The sequence below is a fragment of the Takifugu flavidus genome, chromosome 14, assembly GCF_003711565.1.
Source record: "Takifugu flavidus isolate HTHZ2018 chromosome 14, ASM371156v2, whole genome shotgun sequence".
Classification (NCBI taxonomy): Eukaryota; Metazoa; Chordata; class Actinopteri; order Tetraodontiformes; family Tetraodontidae; genus Takifugu; species Takifugu flavidus.
This window is the reverse complement of record NC_079533.1, coordinates 11,315,990-11,335,476: the sequence shown is the minus strand read 5'-3', so window position 1 is coordinate 11,335,476 and position 19,487 is coordinate 11,315,990. Positions and strand designations below refer to the sequence as shown.

At 43.4% G+C, this 19,487-nt stretch overlaps 2 protein-coding genes across 7 annotated transcripts; both read right to left on the bottom strand.

Annotated features, from left to right (window-relative positions):
- Positions 1-222: 222 nt before the first annotated feature.
- tcerg1b (transcription elongation regulator 1b (CA150)) lies at positions 223-9,102 on the bottom strand. Of its 5 annotated transcripts, none has more exons than XM_057054420.1 (21): positions 8,850-9,102; positions 7,851-8,094; positions 7,593-7,745; positions 6,964-7,249; positions 6,640-6,882; positions 5,283-5,342; positions 4,369-4,569; positions 4,108-4,211; positions 3,846-3,946; positions 3,578-3,738; positions 3,326-3,407; positions 3,088-3,223; positions 2,812-2,901; positions 2,574-2,692; positions 2,341-2,491; positions 2,094-2,258; positions 1,837-2,019; positions 1,562-1,747; positions 1,393-1,476; positions 1,138-1,238; positions 223-949 (listed from the first exon to the last, which is right to left on the bottom strand). In XM_057054420.1, the coding sequence occupies exons 1-21, from the start codon at positions 8,894-8,896 to the stop codon at positions 748-750; spliced, it is 3,099 nt and encodes a 1,032-aa protein (XP_056910400.1). In that variant the 5' UTR covers positions 8,897-9,102; the 3' UTR covers positions 223-747. The 5 variants fall into 5 exon arrangements, with proteins under 5 accessions (XP_056910400.1, XP_056910403.1, XP_056910401.1 ...); XM_057054423.1 differs by having other exon boundaries at positions 7,851-7,989; positions 8,850-8,925; XM_057054421.1 differs by having other exon boundaries at positions 1,568-1,747; positions 8,850-8,911.
- A 926-nt stretch (positions 9,103-10,028) lies between these two features.
- On the bottom strand, positions 10,029-15,168 carry LOC130537549 (clathrin interactor 1-like). Of its 2 annotated transcripts, XM_057054451.1 has the most exons (13): positions 14,968-15,168; positions 13,691-13,795; positions 13,516-13,612; positions 13,276-13,384; positions 12,879-13,052; positions 12,595-12,763; positions 12,251-12,467; positions 12,093-12,177; positions 11,929-12,006; positions 11,526-11,842; positions 11,230-11,413; positions 10,698-11,119; positions 10,029-10,605 (listed from the first exon to the last, which is right to left on the bottom strand). In XM_057054451.1, the coding sequence occupies exons 1-12, from the start codon at positions 15,006-15,008 to the stop codon at positions 10,722-10,724; spliced, it is 1,974 nt and encodes a 657-aa protein (XP_056910431.1). In that variant the 5' UTR covers positions 15,009-15,168; the 3' UTR covers positions 10,029-10,605; positions 10,698-10,721. The 2 variants fall into 2 exon arrangements, with proteins under 2 accessions (XP_056910431.1, XP_056910430.1); XM_057054450.1 differs by having other exon boundaries at positions 10,029-11,119.
- Between the last annotated feature and the right edge of the window lie 4,319 nt (positions 15,169-19,487).

The window sequence follows — 19,487 nt, the reverse complement described above, 5'->3', positions numbered from 1 at the left end:
ATGTACTAAATCCCGTAATTATGAGTTCATAAATGATTCATTATACTCGCATTACCGATTATCTACAATGGCGTTAAGTGGACAATTAACACATATTACTATAATTAATAGATGTAGTTATGTTGTTTAATGATTATAAATACACACGCATTGGCCACTGGGTCATAGTGCCAGTATTACCTACATGAGCATGTTTGATTTGATGAAAAGCACATAAAGACATTTTGGAAAAACAGTGGAAGATGCATTTATTTCATTCAACAAAGAAACTGCTGCAACATAGGAATAAACCACTGAGCAGAAACTAACATTCACACTGAGCCGCTGAAACGATGACTGGCACAGTGGAGCAGTAAGGCTTCCGGACGCCTAAAACACACACGCGCCATTTCTCATGGGCATCCAATACTTTCACGCACGCACACACTCATTTACATCTTCTATCTTACACATTTTGGCTGCTTTAACAGCAGCCTTATCACTATCCTTTCCTCTAATGTGTTTAGTCAGAGGCTAGCAATCGAGGGTCACCTTTCCTTTCCGTGTTGCCTTACACGGAGGTGCCTAAGAACTCAACCATTTATCATTATGGTACATCTCTACGCAACCCGACCCCCCAGTAATAATACTGCAAGGCCAGCCGTAGGCCTGGAGAGCGTGGTTCAGGAGGACGTTGAGGTGGAGTCATGCTCTGGCCAGAGGGAGGGCAGGGAGGAGTGGAGCCACCGGCCAAGTTGACGTAATCCCTCACTTGGTGGAGCGTCGGGTGGGCTCAGAAGCGGTGGGGGGTGGTGGTGGGCCACGGCGGTCTAGATCGTCAATGTAAAACATGATAAGTTTCCTGCGTTCCTCTGGGACACACTCCAGAACAAGGTATCGCTTATCGTTCTGAAGGATCTTCTCAACGTCTTTCAGGTGTTGCTCTGATTCCTGAATGAGCTTTCTTGACCTGGGGAAAAGGAAAGAGTGTGACTAAAATTCAGTTTTGAATTTCTCATCCTGGGTTATGGAGTATAGGCTGATGAGAGGACATGCATTTTTTTTTTAAAAAAATGTACCATTAGTTTGCAACATAAAAAAAACTTTATGACCACAGGAGTGCAAACTGAAGAGTTTCCTACAGAAACAGACACAGACCTGTATGTGATGAACTTTGTCTCCTTCAACAGTGTCCTGAAGTCAGCTTTGGCTGTGATATATTTGTCTTTGATGTAGTCTTCAAACTCTCGCTGTCTCTTCTATATGAACCACACAAAGAAAAAATGCAGGCTGAATGTAGACTGTAGACACTAATATTGTTATATATGAATTTAAAAACGACCCTGAAGAAAGACACATTCAAACTTATTTTAGACCAGTGAAACCATAAAGGTGAGAGGTGAGCCATCTTACCCTGTCGCTGGAAGAGAACTTAATGCAGCGAGGGTCCTCCTTGATAACCTTTTTCACCTCCTTCCATGTTGTTGTCAGAGTGATCTAAAACACAAAACATTGCTTACTTTAATAACAACCATAATCCCTGATTGCCAGCAAGGAAACATAAATCGGCGGTAGGGCTCACTACTACCATGCTGGTTTCATCCAGTAGTTGCCTAAACTGTTCCTTCTTCTTCTTGGCCAGTGCTTCTATGTGTTCATTAAACAGCTTCTCTTTTTCCTCCCTTTCTAGCAGCGATGCAGACTCCCACCGGTGGTCTTTTCTCAGGTTACGACGGGTATCGGACCAGGTTGCATCTGACGACCGAACCTGATTGTGGGAATTTTAAAAAGTAGACTCAGAAGACATAACTTAAGACATCACATCTGCTGACGTGAACATCGCCGCAGCCATCTCACCATGTCGGACATGAGAGCTTTGAAATGCTGGATGGCCTCCTCTCTCTTGTGCTGCTCTCGCTCTCGGTCAATTTCCTTGGTCTGCTCTGATCTGGCTTTCTGCACCTCCCTCTCTCTTTCCCGGAGACTGGCCTCGATGCGAGCCTGCCGTTCCAACTCGCGTTCCTTCTCAACGTCGACATTCTGTGGATGACGAGGTGATGTCAGCGTCATTGTAATTTTTACACAAGAAACAACACCACTCCAAGTGCTTCTACCTTGGCCTGTTTCTCCATGTACTGTTTGTAAAGTTCTTCTCTGAGTGCGGAGCTCTCCACGGCCTTGTACCGTGGATCAGTCTCGAGCTTCTCTTTCACTTTACTCCATCGCTGGCCGCCTTCTACATGCTGATCACTCAAAAGATCAAAGAAGTCTTGCCTAACCTGGTAACAAAGCAGACATGCTGAGTCAGGAACAGATAAAGAACAATAAAGGTGATAGTATGGTATCGATAGACAACAATACCTTCTCTCCTCTCGTCTTTGAGTCCTCTTTCTCTCTTTTCCTCATAGCAGTAATGAATTCTACAAAAATAGCCTCCCTGTCCTTCATCTTTTCTATTGTCTTAAATCGTGGGTCTCTGCCGAACTTCACAGCAAACTCACTAAACGTAGTTCTGGATGAAACAGCAAATACAAACAATAAGAAACATGAAATATCTTTTAAAAACCTTGCCGTTCTTTATGGTGTGGACGAACCTTGGAGTGAGCTTGGCATCCTCCATCATCCTCCTGAATTCATCTTTGGCCTGCATCAGCTTGTTCTTCTTTTCTTTCCTTTCTTCTTCAGCCCGTGTCTTCACGTACTGATCGAACACCTGAAAGGACATAATCACACAAACAATGAAGGCAGCACATATGGGGCACAACACTAAATATGTTGATATTAATGACTAATGAAAGAAATAAGAGCAGCAGAAAGAAAAACAAGGTATACCTGTTTCCTCTCTTTGGGGTTTAGTAAAAGGTAACGTGGGTCAAAAACAATTTTGTGAAGCTCTTTATCCCAAGTTGAGAATGCAGACACCTGGATGTAAGACAGACAGTTAACTTAACCTTCATGCTGATCTGTTGTCAATTCTACCACTTTACAAACAGGACCAAACTTCTAAATCTGTATTTTAAAACGTCACCTGAAGAGTTTTAGTTTCTCTGCTTGATGACTGCCTCCACTCCAGTTTTACCTACCAGAAATGTTACATTTTGTGCTTACCCCTCTCTCCAGCAGCATTTCCTTGAACTGGGTCATCCGGGCCTCCAGAGGCACCACGGCTCTTTCTCTGGCAGCTCTGAGCTCTGCCTCCATGGCTGCTTCTTTTTCAGAGTCTGCTTCCTTCACATCTTCCTTCCTATAAAGACATTTTTTAATTAAGGACAGAAGAGAGTGTGTAAATAATAAATAATAATAAATAAAACCAATAAGTAAGGATGAATAAGGGATCGTTACTAACTTTCTCTTTTTGGCTTTGCTTGGTTCTTCATCTTGATTTTCATCATTATTCATGGTCAGTTCTGGCTCCACCTTATTAAAACCTGTTTACACACAAGAAAAATGACCCACAAGCCCACTGCAGCATACATTTAAGTGATAGTAGCAGTTGTAATAGCAGTACTAATGCAATCAATATTAGTGACTAGTTTGAATCCAAACAGTGAGAACTGTCTTTGTTTATTGTCTTCAGTTATGTGTAAATTGTCCACACCTGTCTTTTTGCTGTCCTCCACTCCTCTCTTGTGCGGAGGCTCCTGAATGTGTTTGTCGACATCCGAGCGACCGATCAGTTCCTCAGGCCGGTCCCACATGGACAGCCTTGTGGTTGGGTTGTAGAAGAAAACGCGATCGTCACCCGTCCATACAACACACCTGACACAGAAGTGTGGAGACACATGGTGATGAGAGGAAAGAACGCAGCACGTTTTGTAGTCATGTGAACTGGAGAGCCGGTTTGGGATGAGCTTTTGTGAGTTTACCATGGTGTTCCAGGGATCGGGTTGGTGGCTATAGGGCGGGCTTTCTGAGCTGCCCTTTCTTCCTCCGTCATCTCTTCCTCTTTAGGTTCCTTAATAACAAACTGTCATGTTCTTGATTAGTATAACATTTACCTGATTATTTTATTATTTTCAAACATTTGGAATTTGAGGACAGGAATAGCATAAATTTTCAAATTTGAGGCAAAAAATGCTGGAAATACAGCTTTAGACATTCAACCACATAATCCATTTCTTTGCTTACCCCTTTCTCGAGCATGTGTTCAGCTTTGTTCGCCTCATCCTCCATTTCCATTGCTTCTGCCTCCTCCTGGGCCAGACGCTCCCTGATTCTTTGTGCTTCTTTTTCTGAAGTGAGGAAGAAGAAAAAACCCACTACATTTAAACACTCGAGCCCTCTCTATTCCTATTTATTCCTCTATTTATTTTCAAAACCGAAAGGCTGCTAGTTAAATGACTGTTCTCCGGTGAATAAAGTTCACCACATCAAGCCCGGCAAGTCTACCTTTCTCCACCAGGACATGTGGTCTATCCCACGTGGACTCCAGTGTACGGTTGTTGTAGTAGTATGTTTTCCCATCAGCTGTTTTATACTCTGACCACTCGGTGAGCTGTAGAGGTCCGGCCATGGAGGCAGGGGCAGCTGAGAGAGCCAGCTGTGGATGCATCATGGAAACTAAAGGTGGCCCCATACCAGGAAGCATGCCTGTCATCAAAGAGTAAAGAAAGCGATTATTTGCTTTCCCAGTTTCTGTTTGGTTGAATAACAAACTTAATTTCCATTTGAACATCACTTTCAGTCATATTCCCATGTTGAACACTTTTAGTCAAAAATCTAGGAAAAGCTGAGATACAATGAGAAGATCCTGCCACTTTCTGTATAGAATTAGTGACAACAAAAACCACTGACACTTAATGACCGAGTCTGAAGAACAACCAACCAAACACAGGTCACATACACAAACACAGAGCAGTGACCACACACATCCATGCCACAGACACAGACAAGCACATGACCACAACGTGTAGCCCTTTGCTGCTAAATGTGGAGGACACCCCCTGGACAATGGCAGCTAGGACTGATCTTTCCTACCTCCAGAGCCAAACACAAACTCCAGAACAACTGATCATAAAAACAACTTGGTTTGAACTTAGTAAAACAAAGAAGTGCCCCTTTTATTAACCTAAAAGCTGCTAACAACCTCAGTAAGTTGTAAAACGTGTTTATGCTGCCGTCATCCTGTTATGAGTGTAAAGACAAAATTAGGTTAACCTTTGTGTTCTGCTTGTTGGAACCCTATGTTCCCACCATCCACCACCCACTCCACTGTTTAAGGGAACCCAAATAAAAAGGACTTGTGTAGACATTCACTACCATGCCATCTACTGTCGATCTGAGGCGAACGGCTGGGTGTTTACCGTTGGTGCCGGGGCCTGCCTTTACACAGGGTGCACCTACTATCTGCATCATTGCTACACCTGCAAGAACAACGGACAAGCAAGTATCTGATTGAACAAAGCAAGACACCAGACAGCTACCATAATATTTGTGCACCTTCCAACTCAGACAAACAGATCAAACGCTTAAAACGTGCATTGTTAACTTATTCTAAAAGTTTATTAAAGTGTTCTTACAGTAGATGTACAGTGATCCCTCGCTATATCGCGTTTCATCTTTCACGGCTTCGCTGCTTCACGGATTTTATTTGCGAGTCGTTCATTGCAGTTCTCAAATATAATCGAAGGTGGCATATCCGTTTATAAAAATCTTGCTCAGAAAAAGAAAGAGCGCCAACAACTACCCAAAACAATGTTCTTCTCTCGGAGAAAGACTCCTGCGCCTTCAGTAGAAACAGACGCTCCAGCGGAGCGGAGTCAGGACGAAGAGGCACAGCTGGGACTGAAATACGCCAGTGACAATGTTTCCAACCTTGTATTACTATATTAAAATTATTGTTTTAAACAAATTTTGGGCTTTAAAACAGGTTTTGATTTTTGGTTTCATTCTATAGTTCAGTATTGCATTGTAAAATAAAAAAATAAATAAAGCTGACTACTTCACGGATTTCACTTTTCGCGTGTTATTTTTGGAACGCAACTCCCGCGATAAACGAGGGATCACTGTATATTTAAATTTTATGGAAGCCAAAGGGAACATGGTTAAAAATGTGTTCAGATTGAGCCAATTATTAAAAAAAGGAAACGTAAAAAAAAGTTAAAATCAATAAAACCCTTACTTTAGGACCACGCTAATACCGGTACTTATAAGCAAATCAGCTTCAATGATCTATGATTTTTTTTTTTTAAAAAAAAGTGGGGACAGAGGAGAAAAAATATATAAACAGAAAAATAGAAAAGCAACATAAAATTTTAAGCAAACACAAAAGACCTGCAGGACCATTTTGCATTACCATTCACTGTTTAGGAACAGTGCACTTATGACAACTTACGATTTCTAGTTATTACATCTACCAAAACATTTTTGTAGTTATATTTCCATAAAGCAGTACAATTCAGTTCAATATATGCTAAACCAGAACCAGTATGTATGATCTCATAACGCACGGTATAGCTCGCTTATAAATGACATTAACAAAACTGTAATGTTCACGAGGTTCCAGGGATATTTGTGCTTTTAACCAGCCCCTTTATCATATCCCTCATTTGCAGAACCAAAATGGGCTGCCCTTCGCAGTTTGACTGCTTGACTTGCAGCCAAACATATACAAGTTGAAACCATACTGCTCAATGGAAACACAACTTGTTTGATTCTTACCTGGTAGAGGGATGGGCATGCCTGGTAGCGGCACTCTGAATGGTGGCACCATGACTGGGGGAAACGCAGGCATGGCTGCCGTGGGCTGGGCCACACTGTGAGGCAGGGCTGCAGGTAGCAGAGGCACAGTTTGAACCGCAGTAACGGGGGAAGGTACCGTGGAAACCGTGACTACAGTGACTGGAGACACAGCAACTGTTGAGGTCACTGTGGCAACGGAGTTTAAGTCTGCTACAACTGTCGCTTTTGGAGGGAAAAAAAACATTAGTTAGCCCCTTAAGATAAGGAAGGAAATGACTTCTTGGTCCCAAAAGGCAGATTTACCTGATATAGTCACTGATGGGGGGGGTGTGGCGGTGGTTTCAGGACTGGAGGTTAGTGTGTGGGAAGGAGTTGTTGATGGGGCATGGGTGGGCGAGGCTTCTGGCGTGTTGGCTGTAGTGTTGATACTGTTTGAGCTAGCAGCTACAGTCACTCCCACACTTGTACCAGGCCCACCAGCGCCAGCCCCACCGACAAGAAGGGGGTTAAGTTCAGACTGCTGGATGATTTTCACACCATCTGGTTTGCTCCATGACGACTCTCTAGTCCTGGCATTGTAGTAATATGCCTATGGAAAACATGCAAGTAGAATTAAGATGAGGCTAAATGATCACATACAGTTTTCAATTAGAAATTTCATACTTTGTTGTGAAAACTGAATGCTTTTCTTTATTTTTTAGAAAATATTTCACTGTGGCCAAAGCCGGCCGCCTGGAGGAAATACTGCCACATAACGAACACTTCCTAATGTTAATGCATTTTCTGTGATTTAAAAAAGAAGAAAGGTTGGAAAAAGCATCATTGTAAAGGAATGTTTGGTTTATGTCAATCAATCAATCTTTATTCATATAGCGTCTTTTCAGGGGCAAAAGGTTATAGGAAGCAATATTTTCCGTCAGCCACCTGCTTACCTTTCCTTCCGATGTTTTGTTCTCTACCCAGATCTCCTCTGCAGGGTTGACTGAAGGGTTTCCAGATGCTGTAATTGGGGGCATACCAGGAGGGAAAATCATCCCTGGTGGAGGTGGCAGGTTTCCCATGGGAGGGGGAAGAAAGGGTGGTCTCTGCAACAAACATTAAAGACACAATATTAACTTTTTATGCAACACATTATCTGTGAACATGGTATCAGCAGATTTTATAGACGCATGCAAATGGGGAGCAATTACCTGAAGATGGGGAGGTCCAATGGGCGGTGGCATGCCTCCTGGTGGTGGGATGGGAGGGATGTTGGGGTCGAAGGGTGGACGTGCAAAGGGGGGCCGTGGTGGGGGCCCCCTCATCATCCCAAAAGGTGGCGGCGGTGGCCTAAGGAGAGGAGGTGGGCCTCGTAAGACTGGTGTCTGGGCAGGCGCTTGTGTAGTGGCTGGTGCAGGTGCAGGAGCATGGAAGCGCACAGCCTGCTGCACCATTCTAGCACCAAATTAAAGGGAAGATTGTAAGTGAAACAACATAAATGTGGGGCCCACACGTGTAAGTCAATGGATGGATCTTTATGCAGCTTTAGCGAACCCCTCAATGCAAGCAACCTTATATTTACAATCTATAAAATGCATTAAAATAGCAGAATAATGTAAACAACTAAAGCTAGCTACAAACACCTATCCCTCAGATACAAAAGACAGGGTAAATGTATAATTTTCAGATGGTTCCTTTTAATTTAAGTCTTCATTATTTTACATTAAATGAGGAATTTTACATGGATATATTGGTTCAGTATCTGCAGATATTCGTATGTTTAATGAACTCTAATAATCGATCTGAGTAATTATTCTGTAACAAAGTAAGACAACGCAAAGTCTGGCCATTCAAAGACGTGCGAACCAAAAGGTAGCATAGCAACCACATTTATACACAGACATTTTCAGACAACAGTTGGTTCTTAAACCAAACCCAGTGAGAGGTCAAGAAGGAAGCTCATTATGAAAATAACCATCCGTGTTTGATCTGTCTATCTGTGTTTACCGCATGGTTTAAGTTAAGACCACACACCAACCGTTTGCTAGTTAGCTAAAGCTACTAAGCTAGCATGGCTGCATACGCATGCTATTGCCCTTTTTTAATCAAACTGTTTCAAACAGAAGCACCACTCGCCATATTTACATTAAAACTCATTTTTTTGTATTACATTACACTTTATTTCAGCAGATAACTTAGAATTATCTGACCTGTTTTCGCTGAAGCCGAGAGTCTCGCTGTCTGTCTGGTCCGCCATTACAGGAAAATGTATCCCGGTCTTCCTGGAAATGCCCTGAAGTGTTCTCGAGTTTTTCTATTCGCTGATACTTCACGTCAATCATCACCGAGACGCCCTCCGATTGGCTAATAGGTCTGTCATTCATCTTAGGTAAACTTTCATTGGTCCATTTGAGGCAGAATGTAGCGTGACGTGTGGGCGGTGTCTAATTTTTCGTCATCTTCACTGTCATGATGTTGGTGGATGTTTGTATAGTCTGTCTTTCTGTCTGCAAACATTTCCTCTCGTATTTGAACCGGTTAACAGTATAATAAAAAAAGTTCAATAGTGCCATTCCCTGAAGTAGTTTTATTTATTTAAAGGCGTATTTGTTCTAGGATTAATCATTATTTGATGAAGTTTTTCACTGTGACATGTGGCATGTAACATTTTTATACAGGTGTCATATATGCTCTTGAAATGTTTGTAAAATTGTCTAAAATGGTTTAAAAAAAACCCACTCCATTCTCAGGCCAAAAAAAGTATTTAATCTGAAGTAATGTGTTCAGAGAAAAATAATGGAAAGTTTGAAATTTATTGTTGGATGAAGTACAGAAAATATAGTACAACCGAATGAATGCTGAAATGCCGAAAAAGAAAATAAATCATTAAATTATGTCATTAGCTCTCTTGTATTGACATAAACTTCCAGGTAAACTAATAAAATATTAAACTAGTGGCTATGGAATCATTCTCAGTGTAACAAAATAAAGATTTGGTCATTTTGGAATTCAGTGTCTTCTAGAATGACAGACAGACACTACTTAGCTGTGTTTGCACCACAACTGAGAAAACTTAAACATGTCACACTCACCCCTTCGCCATGCAAACTTAATTCAAAGACACCCCAAAAACTTTTAGTGTTCTCTGTAATCTACAGAAATGTTAATTAAAACTAGTGAGAAAACATATCATCTCATTTATTCAATGGATGTAGATTTCTCTAATACACTGTGGAAGCAGACGTCCAACCACCCATCAAACATCATGTGAGCCTGAAGGCAAAAATACTTTAGGAATTAAAGGTTAACTGCTAAGATATTCTGAACAGGATTGTGTTGATCAGTTTGTTGCCTTTCACCATGGACAACTGGAAAAACCATTACTGAAATTGCTTGGACCTCTGTATTTATTATGTGGAACAGTTTATGTGAGATATAAATAAATGAGTCACCTCAAAGAAAGGAAATGAGCTGCAGTGCTTTTTAACAACGTGATTATGGTCAGGGGTCAAACACTGTACATGTTTTTCTTACGTGTAGTTTTTCTTCTTTTTTCCTCGTTTATTTTAAACTCTTGTTATGTTTTAAGTAGTTGACAGCTGGGCCTGCCTGTACTGCCCCCTACTGGACAACTACAGCATGGCATCTGCACAGGGCGGGTCGCTCCTTGGCTATAATATACTACTAAAGAAATGTTATTTATTATTACAAATTTAAAATGCAAAACTAAGTCAACTCTGTGAATTGATTGGAAAACATTTAGGATAGATATTCTTTTGTTATAAAAGGGAAATTTATTGTACCATTGACCAACAAAAAAGTGGAAAAGAAAAGAAAAACAGGTTGATCCTTTCCCCAAGGAACATAATGATGACACTTTCCCTGCTCTTGGAGTGTCTTCTGTCCTGGACTCCCACACCTCAAGCATAATTGGATGCTCTCACCTATCTCCAACGGTCGTGGTTACTGGTACCGGTAGAAACAAAAACATGCAGTCCTTCAGTGGTCACACATGCATCGTCACCATTCATCCACGATTCTCTCTATGAAATACTCACACACTTCCACAAGCATACACTCCTTCATTTTCCAAAACTGCCAAAGTTAGCAAAGGCATCTTGTTTAGGTGGAACCATGGCGGGGGCCATGGAGTGCGTTAGACCCATCCCTACTCCTGGCACTCCCATTCCAGCCATACCGCCCATCATTATAGGAGTTGTCGTGCCCATATTCATGCTCATGTTCATTCCTATCACACCTTGGTTTACAGGTATTCCACCCATTCCCACAGTGCCCGTGGTCAGTGAAGGGGGCATATTTGCTGTGGGGATACCAGTTGCCACTGATGCAGGCATACTCATCGTCATGGGATTGGCTCCCATCATGGGATTGGCTTGTGGTCTAATGGGTGTCACGTGGGGTGAGGAGCTGAGGTTGAGCCCCCCAAAGTTCTGGGCCAACAAATTAATGGGGGGCACTCCTGCACACAGACATATCGAAAGGTTACTCACTCTTCTTTTCTTCAAGAACCTTCTTTTAGACCAAGAGGCTCGCAGAACAAAGTGACACGACTCAGCAATAAAATGGTACCTTGCTGCTGAATGATATTGTTGAGTGTGGGGGGCGTCTTTGTAGAGTTGAGGCCTGCCGACAAGAAATCCAGGCTGATGTTGACGGACGGGTCGGACCAGGTTGCTCCTAAGGATCCTTGACTCCCGACACCAACCTTCTGCTGTTGTCCTGCTGCCTGCTGCGATGTCAGACCTCCCAAGCTCTGTAACAGATAGCAAAAGTCATTCATCCAACACCCAGCTATTGACAATAAATCAAAAACTGGGCATTTACTGACAAATGTATGCATTTGTTACTACTTGATGAAAACCAACCTGTTGAGAGCGAGAAAGGGGCACAGTTGGCATGGCGACAGATGCTCCTGGCGCTGCCCCGCCCAGAGAAAAAGTCAAGCTCTGAGAGGCGCTCAAGGTTGCATGTTGGTTGGTTAGCTGATGGTTAACTCCACCCATGAGATCAAAGAGCTCTGCAGAGGGTGAGACAGGGTCTGGGTTCGAGGGTGGGGGTGACTGGGCACCGCCAAAGAGGTCTTTGACCGGCTGGGAGGGACCAGAGTTTGACAAAGCTGATGGACTGGCTGAAAAGGCATTCCAGTCTCCAAATTCCCCATTTCCATTGGATGATGGAGCAGCTGAAGAGGAGATTTTTAACCTGTCACTGTCTAATGACAGCTTTACACTGAAGTCTGTATTACTGGTATCAACCCCAGTAGCTTACCAGTGGACGTTGGGAGGCTGGCAGAGGCAGCAGGAGAGGAAAAGTCTGCAAAACCACTGATGAGGTCTGAATTTGCACCTGCGTACACACAGCAAAACCACAAGTTGTCCATCGCTACGTCCTTTTTCTATCCTACGTTTGCGTCCGTGTACGACTGTATTTACCTGCCGTGGCGCCTTGCTTGGGTGACGGGTCAATCACCAACAGGTCGGCCACCACACTGCTGCTGGAGGGTTGCCTGGCCGATAGCTACGAACAGGAGACATTTGGTGAGTGAACAATCCCTGATATCTGAAGCTTGGAACGGGGTCTGTGTGGGCACCTTCTCCTCTGGGCTCCTGTCCCCGGTGTAGTGAGCAGCAGCTCCCAGGTCCAGGGCCTTGCTGCCGCCGGCTCCGCTGCGTTTTCTCGTGGTGGTAGTGGTGGTTTCTGTTGCCTGTGTTATCTGGATGCTCTTTGTTGTGACCGTTTCTTCTTCATCTTTGAACTCCAGGGTTTCCTGCCGCCCGTTTCTTGATGCACGATCCTCCTCGTTGTCACTATGGCAACCGGACAAAAAAAAATACATATCAGAGGCAGCACTCGCAGTTTTCCGTTTTTGCTAGGCTGTGGTTTATGTCCTGTTTTTTTCTGGCATTTTAGAAGGTATCAAGACGTGCTTTTTACCTGATTCTGTCGGGTGAGTCGTCACGCTCCTTCTTTCTGAACTTGTTGAGTGTGTCGTCGATGGTGCTGCCTATCTTGTCGCTGATCTCCCCGAGCTTCTCGCTAAAAGGAAAAGCTCCTTTGCTTTTATCCCAGTCCTCATCCCACTTACACCGATCCAACTCATTGGCTGAGAAGGCAAACATGGATGGGATAGTTTGTCATTACAGGTTAAACATAAATACACTATTTGACTATGATGCCAAACGATACATTTAATATGTATGAAACTATCAAATGCTCACAGTTTTTAATTCCCCCTCCTCCTCCCATGCTGTTAGAGGAGACTCCGATATATTTATCTTTGTTCTTCTTGGCTTTCTTCCTCTCTTCTCGCAGTCTGTCGTCATCCTGAACGAACTCCACCATCTCCTTCACCTTCTGACGTACGTTGATGCCCTGATCTTTGCCGTTTTCATCTGCACGCGTCGAACGGGAAACAGAACTGGCATTATGTTGTGGATGTTACTGGAAAGGGCCGTCTCAATGCCTATCATGAATTATTTTTCTTTTGAACAAAAACTCATGTTTTATTTATTTCCGTTAAAAGCAAAAGCCCCAAAGTGTATTCATAAAGGACAAATCAGAAGCTACAAAGATAAAGGAGAATGCAAAAATAATGAGAGCTCTTCTGAGACTCACCTATAAAGTGGTAGTTTTCTAGAGATCGCAGGTCATAGATGTGCTCTCGGGCACTGGTGACAACTCTTTCCGACCCGTTCCTGATCAGATACGCCAACAGCAGCAGCGCCTGGAAAGAGTTCAAGAAATGTGTAATTACATAAAAGAATTGTGCTCACACTCTAATATCTGTGTGAATAACAAACAGGGACACGTGCTGCACAATGCAGCACAATTTAACACACAGACACAGAAAAAGACCTTGTAGACTCGTCTCCAGTTCTTCTTGTTGTCTTTCAGCATCCTGGTCCACAGCATGTTCATCACCTCAGGGAACTGCTCATACATAAATGTAGATCTAGGCACACCGAGAGCACATGATCAGAAACGTGGCTGGCACGTATAGGAGTAAAGTCATATATTGTCAGAAACATACTTGGCTATTTCCCCCATCAGCTGTCCTGACGGTCCCCAGGGGTCATCATTGGTGGCTTCTCTCACCTTTGATTCGATCTCTGAATAGTTCATCACAACATTGGTGCTGTTGAGACAAGCGCGAGCATTTAATTGGTCAGTCAGATCCCCTGTGCCCATCACACCCAATATGTTCTCAGACAAATAGAATTCCAGGCCAATCTATAATCAATGACAGGCTTCCAACAGCCTCTTCATGCACGATGTATATCCAGCCGTGTGTGTGCACAGCAGTGAACAAACACAGTCCACGCTCCTCTCTGCTTCTGTCTCTGCGTTGCTTTGTTGGTCCTCACTGCTCTTATATCAGCTGACTTCGGCAATCAAACACAAACCTGTTTATCTCGTCTCCTTATCTAGTCACCTATTAGTGTGACCCTCTGCAGGAGAAGCAAGGCCATGACTGCCAGTTTTGTTACACTAGATCAATACAGTGTTTTCAGCAGCCGGGGGATGCCTGCAGAGGGTTCATGAGGGTGACATAAATTAAAATCTGAATACCATTTTTTTTTAAAAAAAACGATGTCGAATGCTGAGAACAGACTTATAAATCAAAGATATATGGTTGGAAGTTGTTGCCTTTGTGTCTGCATTTTTATTACACTTGAAACAACGTCCTCCATGTGGTGTGCATTGTCCAAACAAAAAGACACCTTGCAACACCTTCAGCAACGAGCTGTCCCCCCCGTCCGGGGACCATGCGGGCTCGGGCCTCGGTCACAGTCCTGGTCGGCCACCGCTTACATCTCAAACACTTCGGCGCCCTAGAATGCGCGCATAGGTTCCCAATTTTTGTTGAAAAGTAAAAGCATGTTGGAGGAAATGGGCACCACCGGGATGGGACAGGGCGTGATTCTGCAGCAGCGCCAACAACAGCCTAGTCGAGCTGGGCTTAGCAATGCTAGCGGAGTAAGCTAGCCGAAATAGCAAAAGGTTCTGGACCATAAACCAAATAATATATGGGATGTGAGGTACTTGTCCTAGTTATTGCAACCGGATGTGGGGGATTAACACCAGACGGCGCGTTCATTAGATGCACGTTTCCGTTTATGCCACAAGGTTAAAGGTTGGCCGGTAGCCAGCTAGTTGTGGCTATCAGCTGAGGGGCTATTGCACTGACGTCACGGCCGTATCCTCTCCACCGTCAGCGGTTAAAACCCGAGGATGCTGCCGGGATTAGCCGCCTAGCTCGCCTAGCTCCTCGGTGTTTAGCGGCTCCACCTGCGCGTCGGTACTCACGCTTTGTCCACCAGCTCTCTGACTTTCCACATATTCAGCATCTCCGCACGCTCGCCGCCTCGACTCTGCCTCGTCCCCTCTTCCGTACGGCCCAGAAGGCAGAGGTGGGACCGGTTGAGCGACGACCGTTTCCCTGCTCCCCGTTAAGCTCCGCAGGTCGCTGCGGTGAAGGGACCGGCCTCAGTTGCTACGGAAACGCCGTCCTCTGGCGACGTCATGTGACGCGCCCGCTCGTGCTGCTGGAGTCAGCGTGTGATGAGACATTTTGATAACCTACATGTTTATTTACCAAATGCAATACATCCCATAAAGGAAACCTTCGTTTTTTTGGAGCTGAGAACATGTAAAATGAACAGTTGGTTTAGGGTTAGGCTCTTTTCTTCGTCTTCATCTTGTTTTTGGTCTCTAAATTAAGTTTTCTGATGTCAGAACAGGACAAATATTTCGTAGTTTTCAGAGCACTACAGATATCACTGCAATTGGTATGAATGTGGATTATTTAAGGTTTATAACGTAACAGCTCTCACATATCCGAATATAAGGACAAGGACTGTTTCTCTCCTTAACCATCTTTAATTTAGTTTGTGAGGATACTTTCCCTCATTTTAGAGAGAGTGAACATCTGGACCCCTGTTAATTCTGATTTCTTTGTCTTTTGATTTTAGGATAATTCATCATTTCCTGATGCACTGTTTCATTTGCCTATTTCTGATCAAATTAAAAAAACAAAACAACATTCAATTAATTTGAACCCGCTTGAAATGTGTGATTCTCATAGGGGTCACCGTTGTTATCCTGGTTGGTCTTCAGCTATTTGATACACCGTGCATGTGAACACTGAATTCAGGTTCTAAGTCAAAGCATGCATCCTTAGTATACTAAATGATAACAAATCACATTGAAACATCAATGAAACTTGCTAAACTGTGAGAGATTCTGACTTGAATTTTAACAAACGCGGAAGACCGTTGCAGTTATGGTGGCTGCTGCACTTATTCGAATGCTTGAAGATGGTTGAGAAACTGAAGCTTTAAAGTTTTAATCTGGATTTTATCGATTAAAACTTGTGTTTGGATGATCGCTCCGTGGAGAGTGCATGTTACCACTAGATGGCAGTATACTGCTAGAATTGATGAGAGAAAGACTGATCGTGTCATTCATTACCGCTTATTACTTCTTATGACTTTGGCTGAAAGGGTAAAGATGTTTTATTAGATTGATCAAAAATATAACATAGATTTAAAAATTAGGCATTTTTTCCCTCAAGAGAAATTATTGTCTGGGTAACTTAAAATGTTTTAAATCAAATCTCATTAAAAAACTGACTCAGTATGTCTTTTCAGTTTAAATGAGATTTCAGGTCTGTGCCCACTACTTTCATTCAAACATGCTATTGTTTATACAGTCTGTGCACATTGGTATTTGCAGTTGTTCATTCTGGAACCAAATGAGCCAAAGCAGTAGGATCGCCCATTTAAGTGAGAGTCCTGATCCCGCTGGGGATCCTGGATAAACAGTCATGTAATATACTGGTGGTTCTACATGGCTCGGAGAATGCATTCTTTCCAACACATTAGTTCATTTTGAACACAGCATCCTCTGTTTTTCCAATTTATCACTGTGGCACAGTTTAATACAATGCAACAATATTGTATAAGTCAACATAGAGGTGCAGACAGATGAAGACAGGAGACAGCAGCAGGGATGGAGGAGGAGAGGGCCAATCCAGAGCATGTGTGTGTGTGTGCGTGTGTGTGTGTGTGCGTGTGTGTATGTTCCCTGGAGTCCACCCTGCAGATCGCTTGGGAAAAAGACCTCTAGGTCTGCTTGAGGTCTGACTTGCAGCCAAGAAAAGCAAAACCTAAAATAGAGGGAGAAAAGAGAGAGAAAGAAAGAGAGAGAGAGAGAGAGAGGGGAGGGAGAGAGTTATTTTAAACCTGAGTATCAAAGTTGTGGGCATGGAGACAGAGTTGGGAGATGCGAGAGGGCGTGAGAGGAAGGAGGAGTCCAAAAGATGGAGAAAGAGCACAGACAAAGAGCTTTGTATGCGAGGAGAGAATGTATGGAAAATAAAACATTCACATGGTGTCTCTCCCTCTCTCACACACACGCGGCTGATTGGAACCATATGCTGACAGACAGAATAATGGGAAACTGAATTGTTTGACTTGTTTTCCCTCTTTGTTACATTGGGAGTTGGCGGGGGTGGAAGGCATCCGTGACTGTAGCTGATGATCGGCCATGGGAAATTCCAGTAACTAGATGGGCCCGCCACACAGCATTGACAGGTCCGGTCTATTAACAGCAAACAAAATTTAGGAGGTTCGCGAGTGGGGGAATGGTCCCAGTGCATGAAGTTAAGGTCACAAAAGGTCATCAGCCAACTGATTGTTGATCATTCTGGTTAATTCCTTATTTCCTACATAGGAATAACATTTGACCACCCCAAAAGACTCTAAATCCACTCTTTTGAAAGGATTCATCTTGGAGTGCTCCAAACATAAAGCAACTACATTTGAGAGCCGGATCAATGAGACCTGAAGGATGCATTAAGGCCAAGAATGGACAGCAGACATCGATACCGGAATACCTAAAATCCAAATGATCCGTTAGCCGAGCAAGAAAGCAATCATATAACATCTCTCTCCCTGTCCTTTTGAATTCTTGTGCAATGTGAAAGATGACTGAGGACAAGTTGAAGACAAGCCGTTCCCCTTTTTTTTTCCCAGAGAGAGGAAATTACACTTCCTAATAACAGAAAAATGCAACGAGTGAGTGAGTAGGCGAGAAAAGAAAGAGGTGAGGAGAAAGCGAGGCTGATTTCTTACAGATGCTCCAGTGGGAGAATGACAAAGGTTGATCTAAATGGGTGTGTTTATATTGGCATGTTTTTGCTAGTGAAAAAGATGATGACATAAAACACAACCAGCTGCGGGGATGAACTACGGCTTACAGAGACTCTGGACATATAAGTTTGCTGTCAAATGGTGGTTTACCATTGTGATCATCAGTATTTCTACATCCAATTAGGAGGTATATGTACTTAAAATATGAAATATATGCACACTAGATGCCAAAAAGAGTCTTCTAATCCTTCTTTTACCCCTGGGGGGGCATATTTTTATGTTTCCTTGAAGAAACTGTAAGATGAGAATGGTATTGCCGCTGCATTTGTGGATTAATGCAGCTTTGCAGTGGATGTTTGGTTGTGCAGTTGGTTGCATGTTCTCCTCGTGCCTGCGGGTTCTGTGCAGGTCTTCAAGTCTCCGTCCATGGTCCAAGAACACGAGCATTAGGTTGATTTGAAACTCTCAATTGCCATCCGGTATGAGTGGGAGTGAATGGTGAGGCTGAGGTGACTTGTCCAGAGTGGAGTTTTGCATCTCGACCACTGGGTCAGAATCCGGAACTCCCGGGATCCTGAAAAGGAAAAAAGGTGCAGTGTTTAGCCTCTCAGCAAGAATGTCCGGGGTTCAAATCCCCCTCGGGTCAGGGGTATTTCCGAGTATTCTGGTCTTCCTCCCACAGCCCAGAGACATATATTTGGGGATTGGCAAATTGGCGTGTGGGAGTGAATGGTTGTTTGTTCAAAGTTAGCCTGTGTCCGGGGGTGTAGACGACCTCTCGCCTGAAGGCAGGTGGGATCTGCTCCAGCTTCTGCCTCCATCCCCAAATGGAGGTGGATGTGTTGAACTAAAACATGCAGCAGAATCTTCTCAATATCTCCTTAAAAGACACCTAGATATTCACAGGTGTGGATGGCATGGATCTGCCAACCGCTAAACATTGAGAGTGGAAAGACATCACTCACAATTGAATCGTACTGTAGTGCGTTCATCAGTTTTATGACTTTTTTATCCCCTTTTAAATAACTTTAATTCCATTAAATCAAACCTAGGGATAAAACTGGGTAAATAGCCAGGATTTTTCCAGCTGTGCACCATTCTAACGACCATGTGACTGTTGTTTAGAGTCACAACCGCAACACCCTCTCCCTCTGTATTTTCTCATGGGAAGTGTGGTGCTGTATCCTGTCTTTTTGGTGATGTGTCTTTTTTCACATGGAAACTCCAACTGTAACATGCATGCATCTCGTTTTAGTCACACAGAAGTGCTGTTGCTTCATATTAATTCCTCTGAAAGTGTACACAAACCTCAACAGAAAGTCTTGACCCCCCCCCCCCCCCCCCACACACACACACACACACACATGCACACACACACACACACACACACACACACTATATGTCTGGTCACCTTGTGGGAACCATCTTTTTAAAGTCCCTGTAATATGTGGGGAGATTTGTGTCCCCACTATACCATTAATATGCCGCATTTCGCTCAGCCGACACTTGTTTAGACAGAAGTACTCTGAAAAAAAAAGTGTGTTTATAATCATCCTCCTCCTCATTTGTCTCACTTGGTCATAAAACTCCAGCAATATTTATTTGTATAATGCACGTTCCAGAAACAGGAGGGGGGTATTATCTTACTAAGCCTTTATTCATCAAGGTTGTGTT

Bases quoted from the DNA above. Each gene is read 5' to 3' on its own strand.
- tcerg1b (XM_057054420.1), bottom strand. From the start codon at position 8,896: ATGGCGGACCAGACAGACAGCGAGACTCTCGGCTTCAGCGAAAACAG. The intron at 8,095-8,849 runs GTCAGATAATTC...ATTTGGTGCTAG, and splicing joins CTCGGCTTCAGCGAAAACAG to AATGGTGCAGCAGGCTGTGC. The intron at 2,492-2,573 runs GTTCGTCCACAC...TGTTTCATCCAG, and splicing joins GATGCCAAGCTCACTCCAAG to AACTACGTTTAGTGAGTTTG.
- LOC130537549 (XM_057054450.1), bottom strand. From the start codon at position 15,008: ATGCTGAATATGTGGAAAGTCAGAGAGCTGGTGGACAAAGC. The intron at 12,007-12,092 runs GTAAATACAGTC...GTGTGTACGCAG, and splicing joins CAAGCAAGGCGCCACGGCAG to GTGCAAATTCAGACCTCATC. The intron at 11,843-11,928 runs GTAAGCTACTGG...TCTCCTCTTCAG, and splicing joins CAGCCTCCCAACGTCCACTG to CTGCTCCATCATCCAATGGA.